Source organism: Oncorhynchus mykiss, chromosome 18 (assembly GCF_057628025.1).
Source record: "Oncorhynchus mykiss isolate SJ-2025 chromosome 18, ASM5762802v1, whole genome shotgun sequence".
In the NCBI taxonomy this organism is placed as follows: domain Eukaryota; kingdom Metazoa; phylum Chordata; class Actinopteri; order Salmoniformes; family Salmonidae; genus Oncorhynchus; species Oncorhynchus mykiss.
Window position 1 is genome coordinate 41436009 of NC_143039.1, and position 27966 is coordinate 41463974.

At 43.4% G+C, this 27966-nt stretch overlaps 2 protein-coding genes and 1 long non-coding RNA gene across 11 annotated transcripts in view; 1 reads left to right on the forward strand and 2 right to left on the reverse strand.

Annotated features, from left to right (window-relative positions):
* The window catches only part of LOC149975508 (uncharacterized), a 52256-nt gene extending 43486 nt beyond the window's left edge, over window positions 1–8770 (forward strand). The window contains exons 2-3 of the long non-coding RNA XR_016488478.1: window positions 4567–4633; window positions 5438–8770. This is a non-coding gene — a long non-coding RNA (uncharacterized LOC149975508). The remainder of the gene's footprint in view (window positions 1–4566; window positions 4634–5437) is intronic.
* A 6264-nt stretch (window positions 8771–15034) lies between these two features.
* LOC110496050 (casein kinase II subunit beta) lies at window positions 15035–20746 on the reverse strand. 6 transcript variants are annotated; one of them, XM_036952530.2, is made up of 7 exons: window positions 20638–20746; window positions 19948–20028; window positions 19578–19680; window positions 19092–19207; window positions 18898–18973; window positions 18328–18517; window positions 15035–18095 (listed from the first exon to the last, which is right to left on the reverse strand). In XM_036952530.2, the coding sequence occupies exons 2-7, from the start codon at window positions 20017–20019 to the stop codon at window positions 18005–18007; spliced, it is 648 nt and encodes a 215-aa protein (XP_036808425.1). In that variant the 5' UTR covers window positions 20020–20028; window positions 20638–20746; the 3' UTR covers window positions 15035–18004. The 6 variants fall into 6 exon arrangements, with proteins under 6 accessions (XP_036808425.1, XP_036808423.1, XP_021427371.1 ...); XM_036952528.2 differs by having other exon boundaries at window positions 19539–19680; XM_021571696.3 differs by having other exon boundaries at window positions 20562–20712.
* Window positions 20747–21960: 1214 nt separating this feature from the next.
* LOC110496051 (protein PRRC2A) overlaps window positions 21961–27966 on the reverse strand; it is a 51123-nt gene continuing 45117 nt past the window's right edge. For all 4 annotated transcript variants that reach the window (XM_090208437.1, XM_021571698.3, XM_021571699.3 and 1 more), the window contains one exon: window positions 21961–27941. In XM_090208437.1, coding sequence (XP_090064563.1) covers window positions 24875–27941 — 3067 coding nt within the window. In that variant the 3' untranslated portion in view covers window positions 21961–24874. The remainder of the gene's footprint in view (window positions 27942–27966) is intronic.

Consider the following 27966-nt stretch of genomic DNA (forward strand, 5'->3'; position numbering starts at 1 on the left):
TCCTGAACCATGTGGTGACCTCTCCCACTCTCCTCTCCCTTGGAAAATGTGACAGTCAGGGCAGTCACATGGTTGCGTACTGCTCATTTTACTAAAGAGGAGCAGCACTGTCTTGGGTAAAAAGTAGAATAATATATACTTTCAGAAAGTATTCACACCCTTTGACTTTTGTGTTACAGCCCGAGGTAAAAATGTACACAAATTGTGTTTTTTAAATTTTTATTACAACACACAATACCCCATCATTCCAAAGTGGAATTATGTTTTTAGAAATGTTTAATTAATTAAAAATGGAAAGCTGAAATGTCTTGAGTCAATAAGTGTTCAACTCCTTTGTTAGGGAAAGCCTAAATAAGTTCAGGAGTCAAACTGTCAGAATAAAAAATAATGGAGCTAAGAACAGGCAAAATCCTAGAGGAAAATCTGTTTCAGTCTGCTTTCCACCAGACTCTGGGAGATTAATTCATATTTCAGCATGACAATTACCGAAAAACACAAGGCCAAATCTACACTGGAGTTGCTTACCAAGAAAGACAGTGAATGTTCCTGAGTGGCCGAGTTACAGTTTTGACTTAAATCTGCTTGAAAATCTATGACAAAACCTGAAAATGGTTGTCTAGCAATGATCAACAACCAATTTGACAAATCTTGAAGAATTTTGAAAATAATAAATGGCAAATGTTACAGTATGTGAAATGTCTCTGAAGCCACACCCTGAAACTCTCCCGAGTACAGGAGTACTGTAACTACTACCAATTGGGGAGAAAAAAGGGGTAAATATATATATATATATATATATATATATATATATATATATATATATATATATATATATATATATATATATATATATATATATATATATATATATATGATATATATATATATATATATATATATCATATATATATATATATATATATGATATATATATATATATATATATGATATATATATATATATATGATATATATATGATATATATATATGATATATATATATATATATGATATATATATATATATATATTATATATATATATATATATTATATAGTATAGTTATATAGTGAAATAAATTACTTGTATTATGCCTTTTTTTCTGTTAAAATAAGATAAATATTTACCAATGACATTTAGATAATTTAGCTTGGTACAAAAAACTAAAACACTAATATAAGATATTTAGTCTTGCTTAGATTTCACTTTTTGCAATGTATCCCTTGTTATATTATGGTTATATGGTTATGGTTATACTCTGTTTTAGGAACATCTACCCAAAATATTTCACATTTTTTATTACTTTACCAAACATATCATGGCATTAGTGAAAGTCAAAATCTGTAAAATTTGTGAACGTCTAAATCAATATTCGGGCCATTTAAACATTTAAACTCCTATAGACCAGGGGAGAAGGGCTCGATTTTGTCGTTCTGAGCATTTGCAATGCGTCTGCCTCCGACGTATAACAACTGTTTTACTGCCACACAAATGTACTTCTTTACTTATTTTAGGTTTCATGAAGTGTGTAGGTTCTAAGACCCGGCTCTTGTAGGTGAACGTTGGGAGCCGGCTCGCATATCAGAAGAGCTAAATCTATTTATAAAATGTAAAAAAAAATAACGTATGAATAATCAAAATATTTAAATGAATAGAATGAACTAATTCAAAGAACGAAAAAAATACATCAAATAATATAGGCCTAAATGCTCAAGCACACATTCGTTCTGACTGTCTGATCAGACTAACAGCCTCACGTGTCGTTCCTGTCAATCAGACACGCAGTGTCAACCACTGAACCAAAATGCGTGAGGTTGGGCTGGGCCAATTCACTCACAGTCACACATTTAGCAGCCGGGGAGAGAGAGGAAGGACAGCTGTGAAGACAACACCTGGAAAATGAGTAGGAAGCACAGTAGCATTTGGATGCATTTTAATAATGTTGACAGTGTTAGAGCATAGTGTAGATTTTGCCAAAACAAAATCTCATATAAAGCCGGCTCTACGCACAACCTACACCGGCATATGCGAACTGTGCACCCAACTGTGAAGCTAGCTGTAGCGGAGTTTCGAGAAACTAGCGGGCCTGCTAGTGATAGTGGTGGAGCCAGCACCTTCACACGTGGAGATGTATCCACCCAGTCAAGTAGGCCTACTCTGCGTCCAACAGCAGCGCAGTCTTCTATGGACCAGTTTATGCCAAAGTCTATGTCTGTAGCTAAACAAGGCCAAATTGATATTGCATTGGCTAAAATGATTGCCACCGATTTCCAGCCATTTTTGATCATGGAGGACAGAGGTTTTAGAAATTATAGCAATAGTCTAAATCCAATGTACACAATTCCAAGCAGGAAACCCCTTTCAAAATCACTTATTCTACAACTGTATGAGAGCACACAGGCTTCAGTACGGGAAAGAGTCCAAAAAGCTACTGCAGTTTGCCTTACCACTCACTGCTGGACATCAAGGGTAACCACTTCTCACATGTCAGTTACATGTCACTTCATTGAAGATTTTTCGATGTCTTCAGCTGTCTTCTGGACTGCTTTGAGTTCAGCGACAGACACACCTCACAGAACTTGGCAGAGGAACTGTTGAGAGTGGCCAGAGAATGGTAAGTAGATGGAAAAGTGGTCTGTTGTGTTAGCGACAATGCATCTAACATAACCAAAGCCATGAACATTTTTAAATGGACCCATCATCCATGTCTTGCCCACACAATCAACCTGATTGTAAGAGATGCTCTGAAGCTGATGAAGCCCACTGTGGACAAAGTAAAAGCAGCTGTGGAATACTTCCACAGGAGCACATTAGGTGCTGAAAACTAAAGTCTACACAACGCCAGATGGGGATGCCTGATGCCATCATCTCTAGCCTGGTCATTGTCAATGCACCTGTTGATGCTCTGACCCAAGAGGAATGGGAGGTGGTGGAGGTGTGCAGAGTCCTGGAACCCTTTGAGCAGGTCCCTGTGGAGATCAGTGGAGAGAGGTACAGTAAGCAGCTATTACTACATCATTATATATGTATATGAGCAGTAGATGAGAATGTAGTATCAGTAGATAAAACATGAACCTGAACTAATAAGTTACTGTTCTCTCCTTTCAGCTATGTGACAGCCTCAGAAATTATGCTCCTGTGTAAGGGTCTGCAGCGAATCACAGCCAGCCGCCAGAGAGAAGCAAATGTAATCACAGGACATGTGACAGAGTTGATGGACACCCTTTGTTCATCAATGGACAGAATGGAATATAATCACGTGCTATCAGAAACCGCTGCACTTCACCACAGGTTTAAGAAGTTAGCGTTCAGTGATGCCAGAGTGAGTGATGAGGCTCTTCAAAGAATAACCTCAGCAGCAGGGAGGGACAGCCCCAGCAGTCAGCTGGCTCAGGCACCAGGGCAACAGGAAGAAGAGGGAGCAGATTGAGCAGAAGCACGAGCAGTAGTGCCACAAACGTCTGACGAGAGAGTAACTGGGGATGCAGTACGAAGGAATTCCTCAGCAGATGCCATAATGGAAGTCCGATCCTATTTGGAGGAGCCCCTCCTCCAAAGATCTGCAGATCCTCTGAGCTGGTGGAAGAACAAGGCCTCTGTCTACCCACAGCTTACTAAAGTCATGACAGGGAGACTCTGCATAGTGGCCACATCCGTTCCCTCTGAGAGGGTCTTCTCAAAAATGGGAAAAATAATTACTGAGAGAAGAAACTGCATCAGCCCCTCGAAAGTTGAGGCAGCTTGCATTTCTGAATGCAAATCTCTCATAAAAGCAAAGTATGGTCAGCATTGCTGTGTGCTGCTGGTTATAACATGGCAATAAAGGAGAGAGAGAGAAAAGAGGGACCAGTTTAATGTTTTAAGTGGAATGCTGCAGTTTTGCACATTGTTATTTATTTTTCTTTGATATGGTGCAATATTCTATTATTATGTTGTTCAGATTGTATTCGTTTTGAATTGTTACATTTATACGCATTTTGTTTATATACATTAAAAAAGTTATACTTTAAATGCACACGTTTAATAGCATTCTTTTTCATAACAAATCAATGCATTTCTAAATACATTGTGGTTAAGGTAGAGTATGATTTCATTTAATGACTGTTTGACTAGAAAAAATACAAAATATATATTTTTTAATTGCCGTTTGGGAGCCAAAAGAGTTTTTTGGTTAGCTGAGCCGAACGAGCCGAATGCCCATCACTACTACCCGCTCTAGAAATTGTTAAATTAGCTAATATTATAGATAGATCACACATTCATGCAGCTGTGGCGGTGTCACGTTGTCTTTATCCATACCAAAGCTGCTGTTATGGATAAGCCTTTTACTTGAGAGCTCTGTCCTCTTTGCCAGGTCTCCCTTGACCAAATTATGTTATTTTTGACCTGGTAAAATAAGCTAACAGTTGTGTGCACTCTCACCTGATATAATTGTGTGGTCCAGTGGCAGATTTTCAGATTTTTCAAAAGAAAATAGACATATACAGTATATCATCAGCAATTCTCAATCAGATGAGATACACAGCTAACCCAAATTGAATTTCATTAATTTCTTAAATCTTCTCTAGGCCCTCCCTTCCCAAACCTGAAGCCCCGTCCCCAGCAGAAAAGACCAGGAAGAAGATTTGGCTTAAGGTACAACTTCCTATTGAGGAAATGTAAGAGAACTCAATGTAATATTTAGAGTTACTGATGTGAATAGAAGCATACACAAGCAATCTATCAAATGTATTTTAGATAGCCCCTTTTACATCAGCAGTTGTCAGAAAGTGATTATACCCAGCCTAAAACCCCAAAGAGCGAGCAATGCAGACGTAGAAGCACAGTGGCTCGGAAAAACTACCTATAGATAGGCAGGAACCTAGGAAGAAACCTAGAGAGGAACCAGGCTCTAAGGGGTGGCCAGTCCTCTTCTGGCTGTGCTGGTGGAGATTATAAAGGAGTGCAGCCATCTAGGCCAGATCATTCTTCAAGACATTTAAACGTTCATAGATGACCAGCAGGGTCAAATAATAATCACAGTGGTTATACAGGGTGAAATAGTTCAGCACCTCAGGAGTAAATGCCAGTTGGCTCTTCATAGCTGAGTAATTAGAGGTTGAGACAGCAGGTCCGGTAGAGAAAGACAGGATCAAACAGCAAGTCTGGGACCAGGTAGCACTTTTGGTGAGTCCTGAGCAGGTCGAGGTTTCCATAGCCGCAGACAGAAACAGCAGAGACTGGATCAGCAGTATGACCAGGTGGACTGACGACAGGGCTAGCCTGGAGTCACAAGGCCAGGTAGTCCTGTGGCATCGTCCTAGGGCTCAGTTCCTGCATCCTTTATTTAATTTGTGTTTTAATTTGTGTCGACTAAAGCCCAGAAACACACACTTCATTTAGGTTAGTGTAGTCAAGGCTTTGTCACTGAAATAATATTGTGCTTATCTGTCCACCAAGCCTGCTGGGTGACAGGTGAGTCTTTTCACCAAGCTGTTCCAGTCCTGGAGTGGCACGCTGGAACTTCCAGAGGCTTGTAGACCTGAACAGTGTAATGTGGTCCAGGTAATTATCACACATATCTGTTTTGTTGTATAATTATTTCCACTTAAGAAAATGTTTCCTCTTTCTTTTAGATCTGACATCCCTATTATCTCAACCACAGCCCTCACAGCTGCAGTCGTCTGCCCCTGCACCTGCTATACTGGTGTCGTGTCTTTGGCTATGCCGGATTAAGTGATATGACGTGCTATTCTATAAAATAATTTCTCCGTAATTAATATTACCTGATTGAGCTAATCATGTAAATGTAATTAACTAGAGAGTCGGGCACCACAAAATGATATTTATAGAGCTATTATCTTCCGAATAAACTCTTAAAGACCTAGTAATGTTTTACATCAATAGCAGTCAATATTAATCGTCATCTTAATTCAGTCTCATCTGAAAGTTGTAAATTCTTGGTTATCTGCACGAACCCTGGCTAACAAGTTGAACCAGCAATACAAAATAGGGTTTAATTATTTATTTACTAAATTCCTAACAAATCACACAGAATTACACATACACATAATTAAATCATAACTTGATTACAAATTACGTCATAAAGGAAAACGTCCCTAGCGGGCGGAACAGATATGACAGCTTGTTACACAAAAGAAAAGGGTCTGGGTTTGAGTGAAAGAGCGGGAAGACTGAGGAACAAAGGGCGAAGCTGTGCTATTGTAAATACAGTATCTTATGCATTCTAAATTACCGCCCATTTGGAAAAGGAAAATGCAGTAAATATTTACTCTGAGCTGCGCTTTGGTAGGTTGGTGGTAGATGGAAGGCCGTGTTGCCCAACCGAGTCCTTCGTCCTTTGAAGACTGTCTCTGCTGGTAAATGGAATACGTTGTAGTAACGTTGTTGTGTCGGTGGCACTGCATTATCCCCAAAGCGGGCCAAGAAGGTGTTTAGTTTGTCTGGGAGCAAGACGTCGGTGTCCGTGACATGGCTGGTTTTCCTTTTATAATCCGTGATTGACTGTAGACCCTGCCACATACGTCTTGTGTCTGAGCCGTTGAATTGCGACTCCACTTTGTCTCTATACTGACATTTCGCTTGTTTGATTGCCTTGCGGAGGGACTACACTGTTTGAATTCGGCCATAATCCCAGTCACCTTTCCATGGTTAAATGCGGTGGTTCACACTTTCAGTTATGCGCGAATGCCGCCATTTATCCACGGTGTCTGGTTAGGGTAGGTTTTAAAATTCACAGTGGGTACAACATCTCCAATATGCACTTCCTTAAAAACTCACTCACCGAATCAGCGTATATGTCAATATTATTCTCTGAGGCTACCCAGAACATGCCCCAGTCTGCCCTCACATATGTACAGTGTTCCCAGGAGTGGCAGGCAACCCAATTCATTTTGATTGGGTTATTTTGCCTAAAAACCTTTAGGCCTACCCATAGAAAAAAAAACCTGCAAGAGTGGCAAAAATGGTGTCTAGCATCCCCATTGGCTCGCAAATGCTTCTCAATGTATTTCTTTGTAGGCTCTAGCCTTGAAATAATTGAAATAATATAGCCTAAACAATTCATTTTCGTTCTTTGTTAGATTCCCTGTCTGGCTCCTGACCTATTTAGAGTGTTTATATGCTGTTTAATATGACATGTAGTCTGAAATTATGTTCGCTTCTTACATGAACCTTTTCATGTATATTCAAATACTTTTCATTCAAATCCATATGGTTTGGTTTCAATACTTTAAAACCAATTGGTAGGTCCAGGTAGTCACAAAAATAGATGGATGTTGACACCTGGTATACACCTGGTTGATTCAATTGTGATTTTAATGAATGGAGCGAAATCGCAGGAGTTTTTTTCCCCAGTGATGAGCACGGAGTAGTTTTTAGCAGAGTGGTTGGAAAGGACATGGTGAGCACAGTGCGCAAGAACCACTCCATGAGCCGGGATTCAACTGTGCTCACATGTGACATTGTCCAATCCATTTGAGAAAAGAGGAAGACAAGGAGCAGTTATTGTTCACCATCATGAAGGAATTGAGTTGTGAGAAGGCTGAGCTCCAGCATTTGGGAATCTTGCTCAGGCTCCAGTCAAATTGGACATGTTCCGCACCAGCTCTGCTCACATACTATGACTGATTCAATGTCATGTTTTAGTTAGGCCTATTCACCATTTCAACACTGTCACGGGGGTAGCATTAAGACAAGAGGAGAGGTATAGTTTGGACTGCACTATTTATCTCCTTGTCTTTGTGGAGGCAAATAAGCTGATAACTCAAAAACAGGGAGAGATGTGGGTTGGTGTGAGTTTGGAGTGTTGGATATCAGCAAGAAACAAAGGAAGGTATGAGCGTAAACCTTAGGAGGAGGGAAAAATAGGAAATGCAAATAAATGAAATGAGAAAAACAAGTTTGGAAATTTCAATAGAGAATGATTAGGGGCCTCTAGTGGTCAAAATGCAGTATTAACATGGGCAGCGCCATTCAGGGCTGCCCATTTTATTTTATATAAAAAAAATCACAACAAATACCAACATACACATAAGAACAACGACTTACAGACACACACAAACAAAACTAAATCTCCTCTGCCCAGACCCGCATGCTCACACCCCCATCCTTAGTGCCTGCATTATTGTTTGCCACATTAAATTGTAGGGGAGAGAGAGGTATGTTGTCACATTTTTCACGCTGTCTAACATTTACTGGGCACAATATATCACAATGGTATAAATGTCATACCAAATGAAAGAGGGAAGTCTTGGGCACATATTCTGTATTCATTACATCTTCATATCTATTTCAGTACTGAGTTGTAAGACCGTTAAATAGAGAGTGTGCATTTGTGACAATTTGCCCCATCAGCGGTTACATTGACACACTACGTCTGGTAAGTTGTCACATTGGATTATCAACAAATAAGAACACAACTAATGAATTGTGAATATTGATTTTAATTTCAAAACCAAATTCAACTTCATTAAAGATGTCACGACTTCCGCCGAAGTTGGTCCCTCTCCTTGTTCGGGCGGCGGACGGCGGTCGACGTCACCGACCTTCTAGCCATCGCCGATCCACTTTTCATTGGTTTTGTCTTGTCTTGTCTTTCATCACACCTGGTTCCAATTCCATCAATTACATGTTGTGTATTTAACCCTCTGTTTCCCCCCATGTCCTTGTCCGTAATTGTTTGTTGTAGTGCTTATGCACGGTATGCACCGGGTTTTGTTTGTATTCTGTTGACGGTGGTTTATGGTTATTAAACACAACCGTTGTAAATCAGTTTCCGCTCTCCTGCGCCTGACTTCTCTGCCGCCAGTAGCATCGCATTACAAAATAACTCAAAATAAAAGCAATCATGCCTTTCAATCAAAACAATAATACTGGCAGAGCGCACATTCATTAAGTGGCACGACCACTTTGCTGAATTTTGAAATCGAACATTCTCTGGCGTAGTTGTTGGAATCGGAATGGAATGTAAATGCTGCAGATAACTGCAGCTTAAATGTTTAAAGTCTTAACAAAACAGGCATGGTGTTTAAACACACTTATGCACAAATGCACAGCCTATACGACGAACATCGGTATCTGACTAATCAGACTCATCTTCAGAGTCACAGTTCTGGCACACATACATTGCCTGGCCTGAGGTGCAAGCATCATGGGCCCATGTGTTGCATCTCTCACACTTCACCCAAGTCTCCTTTGGAAGGCTGAAAATGGCTCCACACAGACGAGGCAGAAGCAGTCCTCTTCATCTGATGACTATTCAACAATCTTTTTTTTTTTTTTAGCTGCTTTCTTGTTCTTTGCAGATCCAGATTTGGCTTCCCTTTCTTCGGAAACAGTCTTTTGCTAGATTGTGCCTTATTCCTTTCCATTTCTAGTGCCTGCTTTCTTCCTTTGCAAGCTGGTTTTCGGGGGCCAGCTTTTGGATATGGCCGGATGTCCTCTGGAGATGGTAGTCTGCTGTCAGCAATGGCATAGCTGGACATGGGTGAGCTGGTGCGTGTAATTCTTGTAATCCAAGATGGCGTAGCAGTCAGACGTCTTTGTCCTGTCGTGTCCCTTGTATTTATTGTTTTACATATTTTTCGTCGCATATCCTTTAAAATATTTTGCTAAACCTCATCTAAATACTCTACTGCAACCCGCCTCACCCAATGTGGCGTGGATCTGCTTTTTTCCCCTAAAGTATTTATATTTACTTTGGATCTGGAATCCCTCAACTGAAGCTAGCCAGCTAACTACCAGATAGCAGTCAGCAAACCATTGCCAGCGGTCATCAGCTAACCTTCAGCTCGGAAAGCTCTCGCCAGTTTGAACAACGTGACTCTAACCAGAGCATAACGGACCTGTTATTTTTATCCCCGGATTCCTACCGCAAACTGAACATTTTCATCTGGATCTTCACAACTAGCTAACCGCAATCCCGGATGACTACTCCTGGCTAGCATTTCCATCCCAGAGCAAGCACCAATTTAGCTTGAAGCTAGCCCGGCCAGGACTCCTGTGCTACCACCGAAGCATACTCCAGGGCTACAATATCGGCCTGCTAGCTACCTAGAGCTACTTGGAACCCTACTAATTCCACGAATGGCCTATCGACGTCACCGCACGAAGAGGCAAAAACAAACTTACCCCCATCGCAACATCCCCCCCAAAGGCTAACTTTCTAGCCCCTGCTATCTGCTTGCTTGCTAACCCGGTCTGCTAACTGCTAAACTGCCGGGCCCTGGTCTGCTAACTGCTAGCTTGTCTGCCCGGTCTGCTAACTGCTAGCCCTTGGTAACAGCTTGCTTTCTAACCCGGTCTGCTAACTGCTAGCTTGCCCTGGTCTACTAGCTGCTAGCTTGTTTAGCTCCGGCCTACTAACTGTTAGCTTGTTAGCCTGCTAACTGTCTGAATCGCCGTGTCCCCAGCCAGCCCAACCACTCACTGGACCCATATGTTCACTTGGCTACGCATGCCTCTCTCTAATATCAATATTCCTTGTCCATTACTGTCCTGGTTAGTGATTACTGTCTTATTTCACTGTAGAGCCTCTAACCCTGCTCAATATGCCTTAACCAACCATGTTGTTCCACCTCCTACATATGCGATGACATCACCTGGTTTAAACATCTCTAGAGACTATATCTCTCTCTTCATTACTCAATGTCTAGGTTGACCTCCAATGTACTCACATCCTACCTTACCTTTGTCTGTACACTATGCCTTGAATCTATGCTATCGTGCCCAGAAACCTGCTCCTTTTACTCTCTGTTCTGAACGTGCTAGACGGCCAGTTTGTATAGTCTTATCCTACTTCTCCTCTGTTCCTCTGGTGATGTGGAGGTTAATCCAGGTCCTGCAGTGCCTAGCTCCACTCCCACCCCCCAAGTGCTCTCATTTGTTGAATTCTGTAAACGTAAAAGCCTTGGTTTCATGCATGTTAACATTAGAAGCCTAATCCCTAAGTTTGTTTTACTCACTGCTGTAGCACACTCTGCCAACCCAGATGTCTTAGCCGTGTCTGAATCCTGGCTTAGGAAAACCACCAAAAACCCTGAAATCTCCATTGCTAACTATAACGTTTTCCGCCAAGATAGAACTGCCAAAGGGGGCGGTGTTGCAATATACTGCAAAGATAGAAAGTAATACAGAATTCTGCAGGCTAAGTCTGTACCCAAACAATTTGAGCTTCTACTTCACAAAATGTACCTTTCCAGAAACAAGTCTCTCACTGTTGCCACTTGCTATAGACCTCCCTCTGCCCCCAGCTGTGCCCTCGATGTGAACTGATTGCCCCCCATCTATCTTCTGAGCTCGTGCTACTAGGTGACCTAAACTGGGACATGCTTAACACCCCGGCCATCCTACAAACTAAGCTTGATGCCTTCAATCTCACACAAATTATCAATGAACCTACCAGGTACAACCCCAAATCAGTAAACACGGGCACCCTCATAGATGTCATCCTAACTAATTCGCCCTCCAAATACACCTCTGCTGTTTTCTATCAAGATCTCAGCGATCACTGCCTCATTGCCTGCATCCGTAATGGGTCTGCGACCAAACGACCACCACTCATCACTGTCTAAAACACTTCTGCGAGCAGGCCTTTCTAATCGACCTGGCCGGGGTATCCTGGAATGACATTGACCTCATCCCGTCAGTAGATGATACCTGGCTATTCTTTAAAAGTGCCTTCCTCACGATCTTAAATAAGCATTCCCCTCTCAAAAAATTTAGAACTAGGAATAGATACAGTGGGGCAAAAAAGTATTTAGTCAGCCACCAATTGTGCAAGTTCTCCCACTTAAAAAGATGAGAGAGGCCTGTAATTTTCATCATAGGTACACTTCAACTATGACAGACAAAATTAGAAAAAAAATCCAGAAAATCACATTGTAGGATTTTTAATTAATTTATTTGCAAATTACGGTGGAAAATAAGTATTTGGTCACCTACAAACAAGCAAGATTTCTGGCTCTCACAGACCTGTGAGACCTTCTTTTAAGAGGCTCCTCTGTCCTCCACTTGTTACCTGTATTAGAGAAGGGGTCAAAATCAAAAGTAACAGTCAGTATCTGGTGTGGTCACCAGCTGCATTAAGTACTGCAGTGCATCTCCTCCTCATGGACTGCACCAGATTTGCCAGTTCTTGCTGTGAGATGTTACCCCACTCTTCCACCAAAGCAGCAAGTTCCTGGACATTTCTGGGGGGAACGGCCTTAGCCCTCACCCTCTGATCCAAGAGGGAGGAGGATGTCTTCCCTGCAACGCACAGTGTTGAGATTGCCTGCAATGACAACAAGCTCAGCCCTATGATGCTGTGACACACAGCCCCAGACCATGACGGACCCTCTACCTCCAAATCGATCCCGCTCCAGAGTACAGGTCTCGGTGTAACGCTCATTCCTTCGACGTTAAACGCGAATCCGACCATCATCCCTGGTGAGATGAAACCGCGACTCGTCAGTAAAGAGCACTTTTTGCTAGTCCTGTCTGGTCCAGTGACGGTGGGTTTGTCCCCATAGGCGACGTTGTTGCCGGTGATGTCTGGTGAGGACCTGCATTACAACAGGCCTACAAGCCCTCAGTCCAGCTTCTCTCAGCCTATTGCGGACAGTCTGATCACTGATGGAGGGATTGTGCGCTCCTGGTGTAACTCGGGCAGTTGTTGCTGCCATCCTGTACCTGTCCCGCAGGTGTGATGTTCGGATGTACCGATCCTGTGCAGGTGTTGTTACACGTGGTCTGCCACTACAAGGACGATCAGCTGTTTGTCCTGTCTCCCTGTAGCGCTGTCTTAGGCGTCTCACATTACGAACATTGCAATTTATTGCCCTGGCCACATCTGCTGTCCTCATGCCTCCTTTCAGCATGCCTAAATAATGTTCACACAGATGAGCAGGGACCCTGGGCATCTTTCTTTTGGTATTTTTCAGAGTCAGTAGAAAGGCCTCTTTAGTGTCCTAAGTGTTCATAACTGTGACCTTAATTGCCTAATGTCTGTAAGCTGTTTGTGTCTTAACAAACGTTCCACAGGTGCATGTTCATTAATTGTTTATGGTTCATTGAACAATAAAGGAAAACAGTATTTAAACCCTTCACAATGAAGATCTGTGAAGTTATTTGGATTTTTATCAATTATCTTTGAAAGACAGGGTCCTGAAAAGGTGACATTTCTCTTCTTGCTGAGTTTATAAGTACGTTTACAGTAACATTTAATTCTATTATCAGAGCTGATTACACAATATATTAATGTTTGTTAAGCATGTTCTATGTGTCTATGTATACTGGGGCAATTTGTCACATGTGAAGACTTGCCCCAAGGTCATTGAGACAACTTGCCCCAAACTGACATGTGTGCTAATGTTAGCTAAATCGCAAGGTTAGCTCAACATAGGACTGCAGCTAAAGTATCAAAAGACACGTTATTGTCTCCTCTACTCAGTGCAAAATTATCGTTTTGAATGTTCAAACCTAACAAAGTTTTATTGAATAAAATGTAGTGCCAATTTTTTACTTTTGAAGGGGAAAAATAAGAAACTTGTGCTCACCTCAGATTAGTGACCTTGACCACATGTGAACAGGAAGTTGACCATAGAACATGTAGTCACACAAAGTAGCTATTTGATTTTTGAGATAGACCCTCTAGTGTTGGAGGTATGAACACTTTGACAACTTACCCGTGTGAAAACTTACCTCGCACTCACCTACCAATTAGTTTTTCTCTGTCGCCTGTGTATTTCAATAATAAATAATTAGATTTTTATATTGTGTTAACTGTGGGATTGATTGATTTCCACGTTTTTAGTAGACATTTTTCCAAGATGAGTGATGAGAAGAGAATAAAAAGTCCAGGCTTTTGGGTATCTCACTACATCCCCATATGCCATGTCTTGAAATATGCAGACAGACGGATTAAATCTACGTTTACATTGTAATACTTCTGACAGCTAACTTTATAGCCCCGCCCATAACGTTTGGAATTCAAACATTCCCAGCAAGCATCGATGATTGAGTCATTATTAGTTTTACACTTAAGACATGACTCTGCCGTTGTGCTGTATAATTTATGAATTTTGTCTCTTAAATTGCATGTATTTGAAAATATCTATAAGGGTCAGTCCAAAATTGCTTTTTAAATCTGTCATGGAAATAAATGTATTTCCTGTTACCAAGTCATTTAAAGTTTCTATGCCTTTAGTTTTCCAGGGCTTCCACCATTTTAATGTAGTCAACTGGTTGGGACTTCCAACTTCATTGGCTGATCTCTCCTGATGACCCTTTTGGGGTCCTGTCCAACTGGGTCATCAGGAGGAATCAGCCAATCGTGAAGGGGAAAATGTACTACTTCAAAATGGAGATTGCCTCAATGGCGCTGCCCATGCTGTCACAGCATGGGTCTAATGGTACAGATACAAAGATGTGTTCAATCTGTCTCGAAGGAAATTGTATAACTTCCCGTAAATGTATAAGCCCTGTATGAAATGTCTCAAACATTCCTCGTTGCCAGGAATTAAGACACACACAAAGTAAGCCCTTAGAATAGAATTGAAGTTGGACGTATATCTGTTAGTCATACATTCACACCTCAGAGCATGTGCTTGCTCACCGGTATGCACATGCATGCGCTCTCTCTCACACACACACAAATAAACAGTCTTGGGCAATCAGCTATAGGCCCTTTGTGACTACTGCCTTCACAATGTATAGTATCCAATCACAGATCAGACAACTAGACATACCACAATGGTCTACACGTATTATCCAGCAAATCATTGACACCATCTGGCCAGGAGGCAAAATAACAGCTGTATCTCAGTGGTTTGGTACGATTTTTCCAGTATCAGACACAACATCAATGAGAAGATTAGAAAAGGTACATTTTCTCAATTCCCAAGATGCTCAGATAACTGCTGTTGAAGGGCAACTGTAAAAGATTCAGAGGGAGATAGTTCCATACTTATTTATGAGGGATTTTTTTTTTACAACAATTTCATGGTGACTATGGAGAAATAATTACCTAATTTATACATAAACCAAACACAATTGTACAAAAAAAGAAAATGTTTATTGAGAATTCTGAATCCTTGTCACTCTTCCACGGTTGCAAAAAACCACAGACATACAGTACCAGTCAAAAGTTTGGACACACCTACTCACTCATTCAAGGGTTTTCTTTATTTTTACTATTTTCTACATTGTACAATAATAGTGAAAACATAAAAAAAGAAGTGTTAAACAAATGAAAATATATTTGAGATTCTTCAAAATATTCACCCTTTGCCTTGATGACAGCGTTGCACACTCTTGGCATTCTCTCAACCAGCATCATGAAGTAGTCACCTGGAATGCATTTCAATTTACAGGTGTGCCTTGTTAATAGTTAATTTGTGGAATTTCTTTCTTTCTTAAAGCGTTTGAGCCAATCAGTTGTGTTGCGACAAGGTAGGGGTGGTATAGAGAAGATAGCTCTATTTGGTAAAAGACCAAGTCCATATTATGGCAAGAACAGCTCAAATAAGCAAAGAGAAACAACAGTCCATCATTACTTTAAGACATGAAGGTCAGTCAATATATACATTTCAAGAAGTTTGAAAGTTTCTCCAAGTGCAGTTGCAAAGACCACGAGCGCTATGATGAAACTGACTCTCATGAGGACCACAGGAAAGGAAGAACCAGTTACCTCTCCTGCAGAGGATAAATTCATTAGTTACTACCAGTCTCAGAAATCGGCAATTAACTGCACATCAGTTTGCAGCCCAAATAAATGCTTCACAGAAACAGAGACTGCGTGAATCAGGCCATGGTCGAATTGCTGCAAAGAAACCACTATTAAAGGACACCAATAATAAGAATAGACTTCCTTGGGCCAAGAAACACGAGCAATGGACATTAGACTGGTGGAAATCTGTCCCTTGATCTGAGGAGTCCAAATTTAAGATTAATGGTTCCAACCACCATGTCTTTGTGAGAGAATGCCAAGTGAACGGGTAATCTCTGCATGTGTGGTTCCCAAGGTAAAGCATGAAGGAGGTGTGATGATGTTTTGCTGGTGACACTGTCTGTGATTTTTTTTTTAAGAATTCAAGGCACATTTAACCAGCATGGCTACCACAGCATTCTGCAGCGATACGCCATCCCATCTAGTTTGCACTTAGTGGGATTATCATTTGTTTTTCAACAGGACAATAACCCAAACAGACCTCCAGGCTGTGTAAGGGCTATTTGACCAAGGAGGAGAGTGATGGAGTGCTGCATCAGATGACCTGGCCTCCACAATCACCCAACCCCATTGAGATGGTTTGGGAAAAGTTGGACTGCAGAGTGAAGGAAGAGCAGCCAACAAGTGCTCAGCATATGTGGGAAGTCCTTTTTTATTTATTTAACCTTTATTTAACAAGGCAAGTTAGTTAAGAACAAATTCTTATTTACAATAACAGCCTACCCCGGCCAAACCCTAAGACGGACGACACTGGACCAATTGTGCGCTGCCCTATAGCCTGGAATCAAACCAGGGTCTGTAGTGACGCCTCTAGCATGGAGATGCAGTGCCTTAGACCGCTGCGCCGCTCGGGAGTCCTTCAAGACTGTTGGAATAGCATTCCAGGTGACTACCTCATGAAGCTGGTTTAGAGAATGCCATGTGCAAAGCTGTCATCAAGGTAAAGGGCAGCTACTTAGAAGAATCTAAAAATCTATTTTAATTTGTTTCCCTTTCTTGGTTACTACATGATTCCATGTGTTATTTCATAGTTTTGATGTCTTTACTATTATTGTACAATGTAGAAAATAGTAAAAATAAAGAAAACCCTTGAATGAGTAGGTATGTCCAAACTTTTGACAGGTACTGTACATTCATTCTAATCTTGACAAATCCATCCTTATTGTTCTGAAATCAAATCATATATAAAGCATTCTACTTTTTGCCACAAGGACTCAAACGCACATGTGCAGTAGGGTGATGAAACCCCTACATCACAAACAAAAAAACTTCTCCCCAAATAGAAGCAGATTTTCTGTTGCTATATTTTACATTAATATTTATATTATGTGTGGAGGGTCACCAGTCAAGTCAGTGCCCGTTGTGGAGAGAGATGAGTCCTGTTGTAGTGAAACCAGCCCAGCAACATGTGACAGAGCTGACATTCTCACCGTGCAGTACCAGCACAAACAAGACTGTTGTTTTGGGTGACGCACACAGAGACAGTAGGTAGGTTGGTATGTCTTTTCTGGGTCATTCTAGAACATTTAATTCATTTCAGGTTTATTTGTGTCTATCCTATGTCGCACATATACAAATTCAAAGCTATAATGTGTCCTAGACTCGCACTTCCTGTAAACCACAAATCACAGCGCCCGTGCGTCTCTGTTTAAGGCAAATTTAACAGAACACTATTGTGAATGACCACTTTGACACACTGGCCTCAGTGAGTGTCACACAATAAAAGAGTGACACAAGCCTGAGTGTGTGACTTGGTAAAACAATGGTTTACAGGAGCAGGTGAAACGGCAACACCCTTAGTGACAGATTTTGTCCTTATCATCGACCAAGCAGTCTCTGTGAGAGCCAGCCAGTGTACATGCGTATGGGGGTAGAGCAGGGATTGCTATTCAACCAGTGGTGACGGTCTACCACGACCCTTTACCAAACCGTGCCAAAGACAGAACAGAAAACAAACAGAACATGGCGAGAGTTCACCATCGGAGCAAAATGGGGTAATATCACAAAAGGAAACAGTAGCGTCAAATCCAATAACATCCATGGACTTTCTTTCCCTCCACCTTTTCTGTTTTGGCACTGGTGAGTTTGGTAACAGATGCATGTAATTCTAAGTGTGTGTGTGTGTGTGTGGGTTTGGGATTAGAACCTGTGCGTTTGTCTCGCTCACATTTAAACGTCCTAACCTAAACAAAATAATAACATCTGCAGTATGGGGAGGAGGCATCTGTATGGAGCTTGGTGCAGCTGACCCGTCCCCGCAATCATCATCTTCTCTCCCTTCTCTTTCTCTCTGGGCATTAGCGGATGGCTTTGACAGGGCTCTTGAAGCTGGAGGCTGCTTGCAGCTGGAGCTGGTAGGCCATGGGGTGAATCTTGAATCCATAAAGCCTGTTGTGAGGACATGAGAATTCATTAGATCTTGATGAACGTGTGACAGCAGTCTATGAAGAGATTCCATTATGGTAGCACTTATTTTACACGACCGTTTCCTATGGTATGTAGCTGAAATGTATTAGGAAATTATCTGCTATGAGTAGAAATTGATCTAGGACTTGCTTTCAGTGAGTTACGTGGGAATGACATGAAAAGGAACAAGCCTATTTTACACAGTTGTACTGACCTAGGCACAAACTGGTTGGCGGGCCTCTTGGGCCTGTACTCGGGGTGCACCATGAAGAGCATGTGGGGGAATCCAGTGCCAAAGTAGGCCCCGTCTGTGTGGTGGTGCCGGGAGGACTTGGGCGTGTACACGTCCATACACTTAGGGCAATACAGCTTCACCATAGCCTCGCCTGGGATATCTGACAGACCTAGGGAGGGATAGGGGGAGAGTTTAGAGACATTACTGGTCTGAAATAATTATGAAATGCTCGAGGACACACTACTGTATTCATCCAGGTGTCTCTTGGAAACCAGATTAGATTTGAAATGGATCGTAATACATTCAAATCTTACACAGAGGATTCAACGATAAAGTATACAGAGAATATGCGTAGCATAGTTTGGGTTAGGAAAGCAATGTGGCTGGATACCCAGAATTGTTTGTCTTTGGCACATGAACATTCAAAGCCAAGATACAAATGTTGCTCTTTGAGGTTAATCAAAATTACCCTTAAGTCTTATAGTCAATCACTTGTCCCCACACTAGGTGTGGGTGGTAATGATTGAAACAAGACAGACATACACTCACCAATGGGCAGCATGGGCTGGTTCTCACAATAGACGCGGGGGCAGTAGCCAAAGTCCCCCTGTTGATACTTCTCCAACTGAGAAAAAGAGAGAGATCAATGGAGAATGTGAAAAACATTTCAGGAGAAATGCTGCATACATGTGATATGCAGCCTTTCAACAAACTTTGGAGACAGAGAAGGGTCGTTGCTGTACCATCTGAGCAATGCCCCTGTTGGTGAGGATGTATCGTGCGTGGATCAGCCCGTAAAGCATCTCCGCTGCCTGCTCTATGAGGTCACTCTGGTTGGGGTTGTCCTCCAGCTCCTCATCTGTGGAACAGAGAGGAGAGAAGAGCTTATATGAAAGGCGAAGAGGCCACTCACATGTTCTGATTTAAAGATTACTCACAAAAGCATAATTGTGTACATAACTGTAACGTCTTTACACATGCTAAAGATATCGGCATCTAATACAGCAAGACAAAAATATTGAATTGGGTGTTTTAGTGCTGGGCTAGAACAAACGCCTGCCACACACTATAACTCAGGATCAGGGTTAGTGACCACTGAGGCAATTTAGTGTGCGTACACAACTTTAACACTGAGGTGATGCAACCATAATATTTGTATTCTGATCTAAATTGTGTGGGATGTTCTGTACTTCCGAGTGCAGTAGAGATGGTTCTGGAGTTGGGCTGACCTGGTTCTAGGTCCAGGATCATGTCCAGGGCCTGGCGGTAGTGGGGAACCTGCTCATTGAGCCCAGTCAGGTTGAACTTGTCCTGGATGTAGTCCTCATCCACCTGCCAATGGAGGAGAAGACAGAAGTTAGCGACAAATGCCAGACCTATTCATGTTTGAAAGTAAGTTTGTGTAGTGAGGGGTGTCTATGAATGACAGGATTTTACTCGAGCACTACTCAACTCACCACCTGCCTATCAGTACATTTGGTTAGCTGAATCAGGTGTGTAGGGCTGAAGCAAAAACCTGCACATCCAGGATAAAGGATTGGCCACCCCTGTCTTAGCTTACATTCACTTTTTGGTCAATGAGTGCTGTTAGATACTGACCTCACAGAAAAACTCGTTTCCCCTCAGTCCACAGAACCAGGAGATCCATGACACTTCCTCTGAACTGCTCATCTCGGGAGACTAAAGGGCAAAGACATTCAACAACAGAGCCATTTAGTGTGTGAATGTGAAAACGGAAGGTTGATAGTTCAGCAACACAAAAATATCATAGGTAGCTAGCTACAATAAAAAAGACAAACATAATTATATCAAAACCATAAGAGCAATTAGCTAGGTAACTAGAAAACGTTAACTGTAGGTTTACCTAGTTAGTTACCGTTACCGCGCCAATGTGTAGTTAACGTTAACTAGCTAAATCATTGGTAACGTTAGTTGACATTGGAAGTGTACGAAATAAGGATATTACCCATGAAAATACCTATGTTACATCAACAATCATAATTTGTAGCGTACCCAATAGTTTGCTAGATGACCAGCAGAAAATTATTGCTAAGTTACATCCTTAGCTAGTAGCTAACGTTAAAGCCAGGTGGAAATTCAATATGGCGCATCGTCCAAACTAGGCCGCATTAAATTTGATCAGTTTTCAGTCGCAAATCCTCTTAGCTATATCATATCTCACATTAATATATGCAGTAATTCTGGTAACTTACCCCCTCTTTAAAGGGTTTAACGCCAGTAAAATATAAGAAACGTAATATTTAGTGTTGTAAATAAAATGGACACCACCTCCCAGTAAACCGCTGCAGTAGGCGTTTTCGTTGTAGGCAAATTGATGACGTACAAATTCAGAGACTATGGGTACTGTAGTTTTGAAGTCCTCCAAAAACACTATTACGAGAAAGGCAGAAATGCTTTTAATATATTGTCCAGTATAAAATGTAGGATAGGAACAGAAGTTATAATTGCTTCTTATATAGACCAGAAACTCTCAATCTTCTCTGGTAAACCATCAGTGAGGGCACTCCAGAGCGGATAGATACGATTTTATTTGAATATCAAATTTGTCACATGCGCCGAATACAACAGGTGTAGGTAGACCTTAGTGAAATGCTTACTTACAAGTCCCTAACCAACAATGCAGTTAAGAAAATACCTGCAGAAAATTGATAGGAAAAACAGCCTTCTACGGACACTGGAAGAATGCCGGTCCTCATATTTTTGGGTCCTTCGTGAATCATGTTGTAACAAAGGCGGCCAAGTCCTGTAGGGGAGGCTTTGGTTTTATTTGGCTTGCAGTACCCAGTCAAGGGCTTAGGATAGCACTAAGACCAATAACCTTCAAAGCTCTAAACGGGAGTGAAAATCTCCCAGCCCTTGTTAAGACTTCTATCCCACATCATCTCAATGCAACCCAGACACTTTAATTAGGCTAAAGCCTTTCTAGGTGGGGCCTCAATCCTACAAACTCTTAGTTAACAGCTAAGCACTCTATCCAGCAAACACCCATCCATAACTGAGCAGTATTTCCCAATCAAATAAATTGGAATGTCCTATCCTCCATACACTGATCATCAATCTGCAAGACCATGATGTACAGTACCAGTCAAGTTTGGCCACACCTAACCATTCAAGGGTTTTTCTTTATTTTTTAAAACTATTTTCTATATTGTAGAATAATAGTGAAGACATCAAAACTATGAAATAACACATATGGAATCATGTCTTCAAAGCAACCACCCTTTGCCTTGATGACAGCTTTGCACACGCTTGGAATTCTCTCAACCAGCTTCACCTGGAATGCTTTTCCAACAATCTTAAAAGGAGTTCCCACATGTGCGGAGCACTTGTTGGCTGCTTTTTCTTCACTCTGTGGTCCAACTAATCCCAAACCATCTCAATTTCATAGTTTTGACATCTTCACTATTATTCTACAATGTTGAAAATAGTAAAAATAAAAACCCTTGAATGAGTAGGTGTGTCCAAACTTTTGACTGGTACTGTGCATGCATATCAGTGCAGAGAACCACCTACCATTGCCCAGGCACTGAAATTAATATAGATTTAATTTCACATGGGGGCAATTCATAAATAAACTCAGACAAAAACAGATTTTCCATTAAAACAAAAGTTTATTCTCTGTAATTTTATTATAATAAGACACTTCTCTGCTTGTACATTGCTCCCTTGAACTTAAAAAATGGCAACATTTGTTTGTGGGAATGTAAGTTGGGGTAGACAAAAACGTTGATATATACACATGTATATATTGGTATGTTACGGTTCCATTAATAAACCATAAATTATAGAACAGCTTTAACCACTCCAGGTACCTTGGTAATGCTGTAAATATAGTACAATCTTTGAGGTTTTCAAGAATACACTATCGTTTTCTTTAAAACATGGATACATACAATATGAGCACATCAATAGTAAGAGTTAAGGAAGGATGCAGGGCTCATAAGCCTGTGTTAAGTGTTTGGCTACCAATGTTTTTTTTTCCACAGGCAAGGCAAGCTGCACCCATGGATGTGGTAATGCTTAGTAGAAGTCAGTGGAAAATAAAAATGTACCCACTTCATTTTTGCCTGCCTTGGTGTATGGCAAAAATGGCATTATACCCAAGTAACTGATTATGTACTTAATTTGGATAAACATATACTTGAATGTATATACATAAATGTATAAGAAAGAACTGTAGAATTGTCTTAATATAGTTCTTAAAACTAAGTTTGGGCAAACAAGGCAAAAGCGTTTGCCATCCATATGACCCCCCCCCCCAAAAAAAAAAGTTATTATATAGACACCAGAAAAAGCATGCGCACACTCAAATGCCCTACTCAAAACATCCCAAAACTAATCTTAAAATGGTGGCTGTCAGTAAACAAACAAACCCCAACTTACAAGCAGTGAAAAATGTATGCAAATAAATAAAATAAAATGTTATAATTTTATCCATTTCAACTTGGATGCTGCCCCCTGCCCCCATCAAATTTTCAAAACCAGCTGTAAGCCATTTTGTGAATCAGTCAGTCTACATCACAAGTTCTAAACCCATGTATTCCCTGTAACACTCTTGGAGAATAGTATTATACCTTGCAAATGTATTTGGACATTTGGGAAATCAGTGGTGTGACAACACATCACCCTGGCCCTTTTCCACCATAGTCCAAGATTCAGTTCAATTGAGCCATATAGTTGCCACCGAGGTTTTGGAAAGGTTGTCTTGAAATAATGTACACTTTGAAAATACTTCCTCAACATGGAGCTCTTGCCAGCCCGACTTTTGTTACAGGGGTCTCTTCTACAGCACAGTGCAGTTGTATTTGAGTAGAGTGCCTTCCTACATGGAGTAGGACAGCATGAATATAGTAGTACAATACTCTGATGGCCAAACTTAGCACTCTGGAACCAGAGTACGACACCTGCTGCATCATGTAACAAACTTGTTCAATAAAAATACACTAACCAGTTCTTTATACTATAGGAGTGGACTCAATTATCAATTGAAGAAAAAAAAAGAAAAAAGTCAAACGGTAAAATAAAATAAGAGCATATAACTTCATATTTCTTTCTCGCAACATGACTTGCATTTTCAGTGAACAAATGTTTCCCTGACCAGAAGTTTCATGTGAAAGTATCTTGAGAAAAAAAATTGCCTCCACAGAAAATGTATTTGTTTTATTTTTTATATAAAGCATTCAAGCTATTAATTCAGTGTTCTTGGGGTAAACAAACTTGATGAACAGGAGAGAATCTTACTTCAGCAAAACGTCCTTTTTTGCAGTGTATATAAGAGGGCTCTCCAACCCTGTTCCTTGAGCACTACTAGAATTTCACACCAACCCTAATCTAGCACACACGTTTCTCAGAATTAGCTAGTTGATAAACTGAACCAGGTTAGTTACAACTGGGCTTGGAGCGAAAAACTACAGGAGGGTAGCTCTCCAGGAATAAGGTTGAGACCCCTGGTATAGAACGTCTGCAGCTTGTGAGAAGAGAATGCTACGTTGAGAGAACCTTTTATCTAACAGGAACAAAAGAGCAACAGAAAGTAATAAGAGCAGGTCAACAATAACAAAATCACACCGTCTAGTTCTGAACAAGCAGCAAAGACATTGATATTAGAGACAAAAATCAATATGAGGAGAGTGTGGATGGGTGAGCAGTAGTACTTCAGCTGGCCTGTTGTGGCTGTCACAGTAATTAAAGAGATGTACTTGTTCGTCGGGAGATCAAAAACTCAGAGGGAGGTGGGGGGAATTGTATAAAAAGTTATTTTAAAGACCTGCTTTGCAGAAGAAAAATACACACCCCTAACTTTTTAAGGGGGAGGGGGGACTGAAACAAAACTGACAAGAGGCAAAGAGGGGAAACAAAACAAATAATTATTTTGTATAAATCTATGGTACAATTGTTCTCGTTAAAATAAGAACCTGCACCCCCCCCACCCCACGTGGGAACATATAATGTAGATAACTGCCCTACAGAATACCACCCCATTCCAAAGCGTGGTAGAAATATACACAGGTACATAAATATAAAAATCTGCCTTCTCCTGGTTAGCCAATTTATCCAACATGTTTATCATGACATGTTTAACATATCATACTGCATACACACAAACTACTACGCGTGATTGTGTATATCTGTTATATGTCATATTGTGCTTGTAAATGCAAACACGTGTTGTTTTTTTATGTTTTCCGTCAAAAGGTGTGTGTTCAAAACGAACAAGCGTGTCTGCTGATCCTAAATCGGGGTGGAATTCTGAAGGGTGGTGGGGGGTACAACTGAAAAGGGGGGAGCAGAGTGACACTTTACAATAACGGACAGGAGATAGAAGATGGATGAAGAGCGAAAGAAGCCTAACGTGTGTGTACACTGTCTCCATAACTATGTATTGAACATTAATGTGCTAATATGTTAAGGGACGAGAACAGAGAGGCTAAAGGAACGACAGACAAAGGGATAAATAACAGTGGGGCGGGGTGGATGCATTTGAAATGTTTCCAGATCCTCCACTTCACTTCCTGTTTTTGGGGGAGGGCCAGTTTCCACGGCGCTCGCCGCGTTGGCCCCCACCATTTCCGGCTCCACCACCACTGGGCGGGCCCCGTGGGCCTCTTCCTTCTCTTCCTCCAGCGTTGACCCTCCTGTTTTGTCGCTCCATCCCGGGACGCTGGCTGGAGAAGCTTCTCTTGTTTGCCGCCTGCTCTTTCGCCGTCATCTCTCGCTCTCCGACCACTCCTCCTCCCCCGCCTCCACCACCACCTCTTCCGGGTGGGTGATGATGGTGATGGGAGGAATAGGACTTCCCTCCTCCTCCCTCCCTCTCCCGGAACTCGGTGAAGTCACTGCTCTCGGAGGCGGTCTCCCACTCCTCATTGGCCTGATCGGAGTTCTGGTTGGAGAAGTCAGGGGATTTGGCACCCCCTGCTGGGTTGTGGTGATGCTGAGAGTGGGCCTGGCCGGAGATGCCCTGGTTGTAGTGGTGGTGGTGGTGACTGTTTGCACTTCCAAGATGGCCACCGGTACTGTTGTTGCTGTTGTTGTTGGTAGCCGTAGTAGCATTGGGGTTAGCATTGGGGGCATCGCATGTTGTGGGAGCCACGTTGGGAGTGCCGTCAGTGACATCCTGAACATAACTCTGTCCGGGCGAGGAGGGTCGTCCTCCTCCGATGACCCCGACTCCTCCGTTGATGCGAGCGGCATTCTCTCGCTCCTTCAGCCGCCGGAAGCGCGGTGGCTTATCCTGTTGATGCTGGGAGCGCCCGTGGCGACGGCGTCTCGGGGGGCGCTCAAAGCCATCACGCGGGACACGAGGGAAGCCACGCCCATCCGGCCCAGAGAGAGGGAGTGGAAGGGGCCCGCTGGAGTTGGTAGTGGGGTTAGCCATGGATTGCTGGATCCCAACTCCTCCGTTCTCTGTGGAGCCCTGTGGGGCTGGAGTAGGTGTAGCAGGGATAGACTGTGGAGGGGTTGCTCCTCCCTGATTCTGAGCTTGGCTTCCGTCCGTTGCCTTCTCCTTCTTCTCCCCACTGGTTCCACGACCCGTGTCTTTGGGTGCGGCCGACTGCATTGGGGCCTGATGCTTGCGGACCGAGGCTGAAGACTTGGAGGCCCAGCCGTGAGGGTCAGCCCTAGATCCTGACCTGTGACCTCCAGCCATTCCTCCTCCTCCTCCACCACCACTTTTATAGATAGAACCTCCTCCCCCGCTGCCACCTCCCCCGCCACCTCCCCCCCTGCCCCTCCTGGAGGGCACACCCCTGGGGGTGAACACCCGGGTATGGGAGCCTCTGGGTGGGGCGGAGCCGCTACCGGTAACGTTATCTGTGCCGCTGCCATTCTTGGTGCTGGACTTGCGGTCTTCTTTGTCCGACTGGGCTAGGTCGCTGGCGGCACTCTCGCTGCCCGTCTCAGACCCCCTCTGCCTCCTCCTCTTTGGGACCTCCTCATATTCAGAACCCTCACTGCGGGTCTCGCTCTGATTACGGGCGCGCCCCGGGTTGGCCTGCGACCCCCCTCGGCCTCGCCTTCCCCCCGATGACTCGTCGTAGCCTCCGCCGGATCGGTAGTCTCGGCTACTCCTGCTGCCCACTGCCCTGCCACGGCTAACGCTGCCACCCCCGGCCATGCCCGTGTAGGTGCCTCTGTAACCCCGGCCGCGCCCGTAGAACTCGCCACCTCGCCCGACTCTGTTGCCACGGGCCGAGACGCTGTGGTAGGACGCACCACCGCCCCTTTCAAAGGAACGCTCTCTGTCCCGCCTGTTAGAGGGGTGGCCGGAGTACCCTGATGAGGGGGTGGGATTGACCCCATTTTTGGGCCCCTTACCCACTCCTCCTCGTTCGTTTGCTGTTCGATCCTTCCCTCCGTTTCTGGGTTTAGGACCTGTCTGAGCCGGCACTTCTTTACCAGACACTGCAGCAAAGCTCTGTGGGCCGGAGGATCCTTCCTGCTTGACTGATGAATGGCCTCCATCTTGTCTTTCATCTTTGTCTTTTCCGAAACCTCCGCTGGTCTTTTCTCCTCCCTCGCCCTCCCCTCCTCCCTCTCTCTTCAGCACAGGCCTCTTGATAGGCCCCGCCCTCTTGTTGGCGTTTCCACCTCCCGATTGGCCACTGGCGGGTTTGTTGTGGTCAGACGCTGTTGGGTGATTGGAAGAATCCTCCCCTCCGCGGGAATTTCCACCCATTGCTCTCCTGTTGTGTGAAGAGGGGACCCCTGCGTTGCTGCTGCCTGGCCTTGGCCCCCACTGGGTCTCAGTCTTGTGTTCCCTCCCGCCTCGCTCCCTCTGGTTGGGCTTGGGGTCACGGTGGTGGTGCTGCTCCTGGCCCTGCCTCTGCTGCTGGGACTGAGGATGGGACTGCTGAGATGGCACAGAGGACTGAGAGTGGCTGTGGCCAGGGCCCATCTTATCCTGCTTCATTTCTCTGCTGCTTCCTGTTTCATGTCTCTGCCCGGTTCCTGTGTCGGCCTCGCGCTGAGGTGGAAGGTGATGCAGGACCGCCTTTCCACTGCCGTCCTCCCTGGATGAGGAAGAGGAGGATGAGCAGGAGGAAAGGGACGGCTGTTGGAGCAAGGGCGAGGGGTCACCCTTCTTCAGGGCTTCGCCTCCTCTCTCACCGCGGCCATTCTCGGACTTGTGGAGATGGAGGGGGAAGTGGGAGGGGGCTTGATGTTGTTGATGACCATGGTGTTGAGGGTGGTGGGAGTTGTTATTCTCCAGGGGAGAGAGGTCAGTGCGCCCGTTGCGGTCGTAGTGGGGGCGGGGGGCCCCCCAGATCTGGCCCTGTTGCTGGCCGCCCTTGTGGCCCTGGCCCTCATCCTGGTGGCTGAAGCCTCCACCACTCCCCCTCTGTTGCTGCTGCTGGTGGGGGGCCATGCGGGAGCCCTGGTCGGGGAAGTTGCTGTAGTTGCCCCGGCCTCCCATGTAGGACTGGTGGTGGTGACTGCCTCCTCCCTGGCCCCCCACCTGAGTGCCCACAGGTGGTGGGGTCTGGTTGGAGGAGCCGGAGCCAGAGCTGGGCTGCTGGATGGGGCCTAGCCCCCCCTCTCGCAAACCACGGACTGGAGGGGTGTCACTCCTAAAATAAAGACCAGAGATTTATA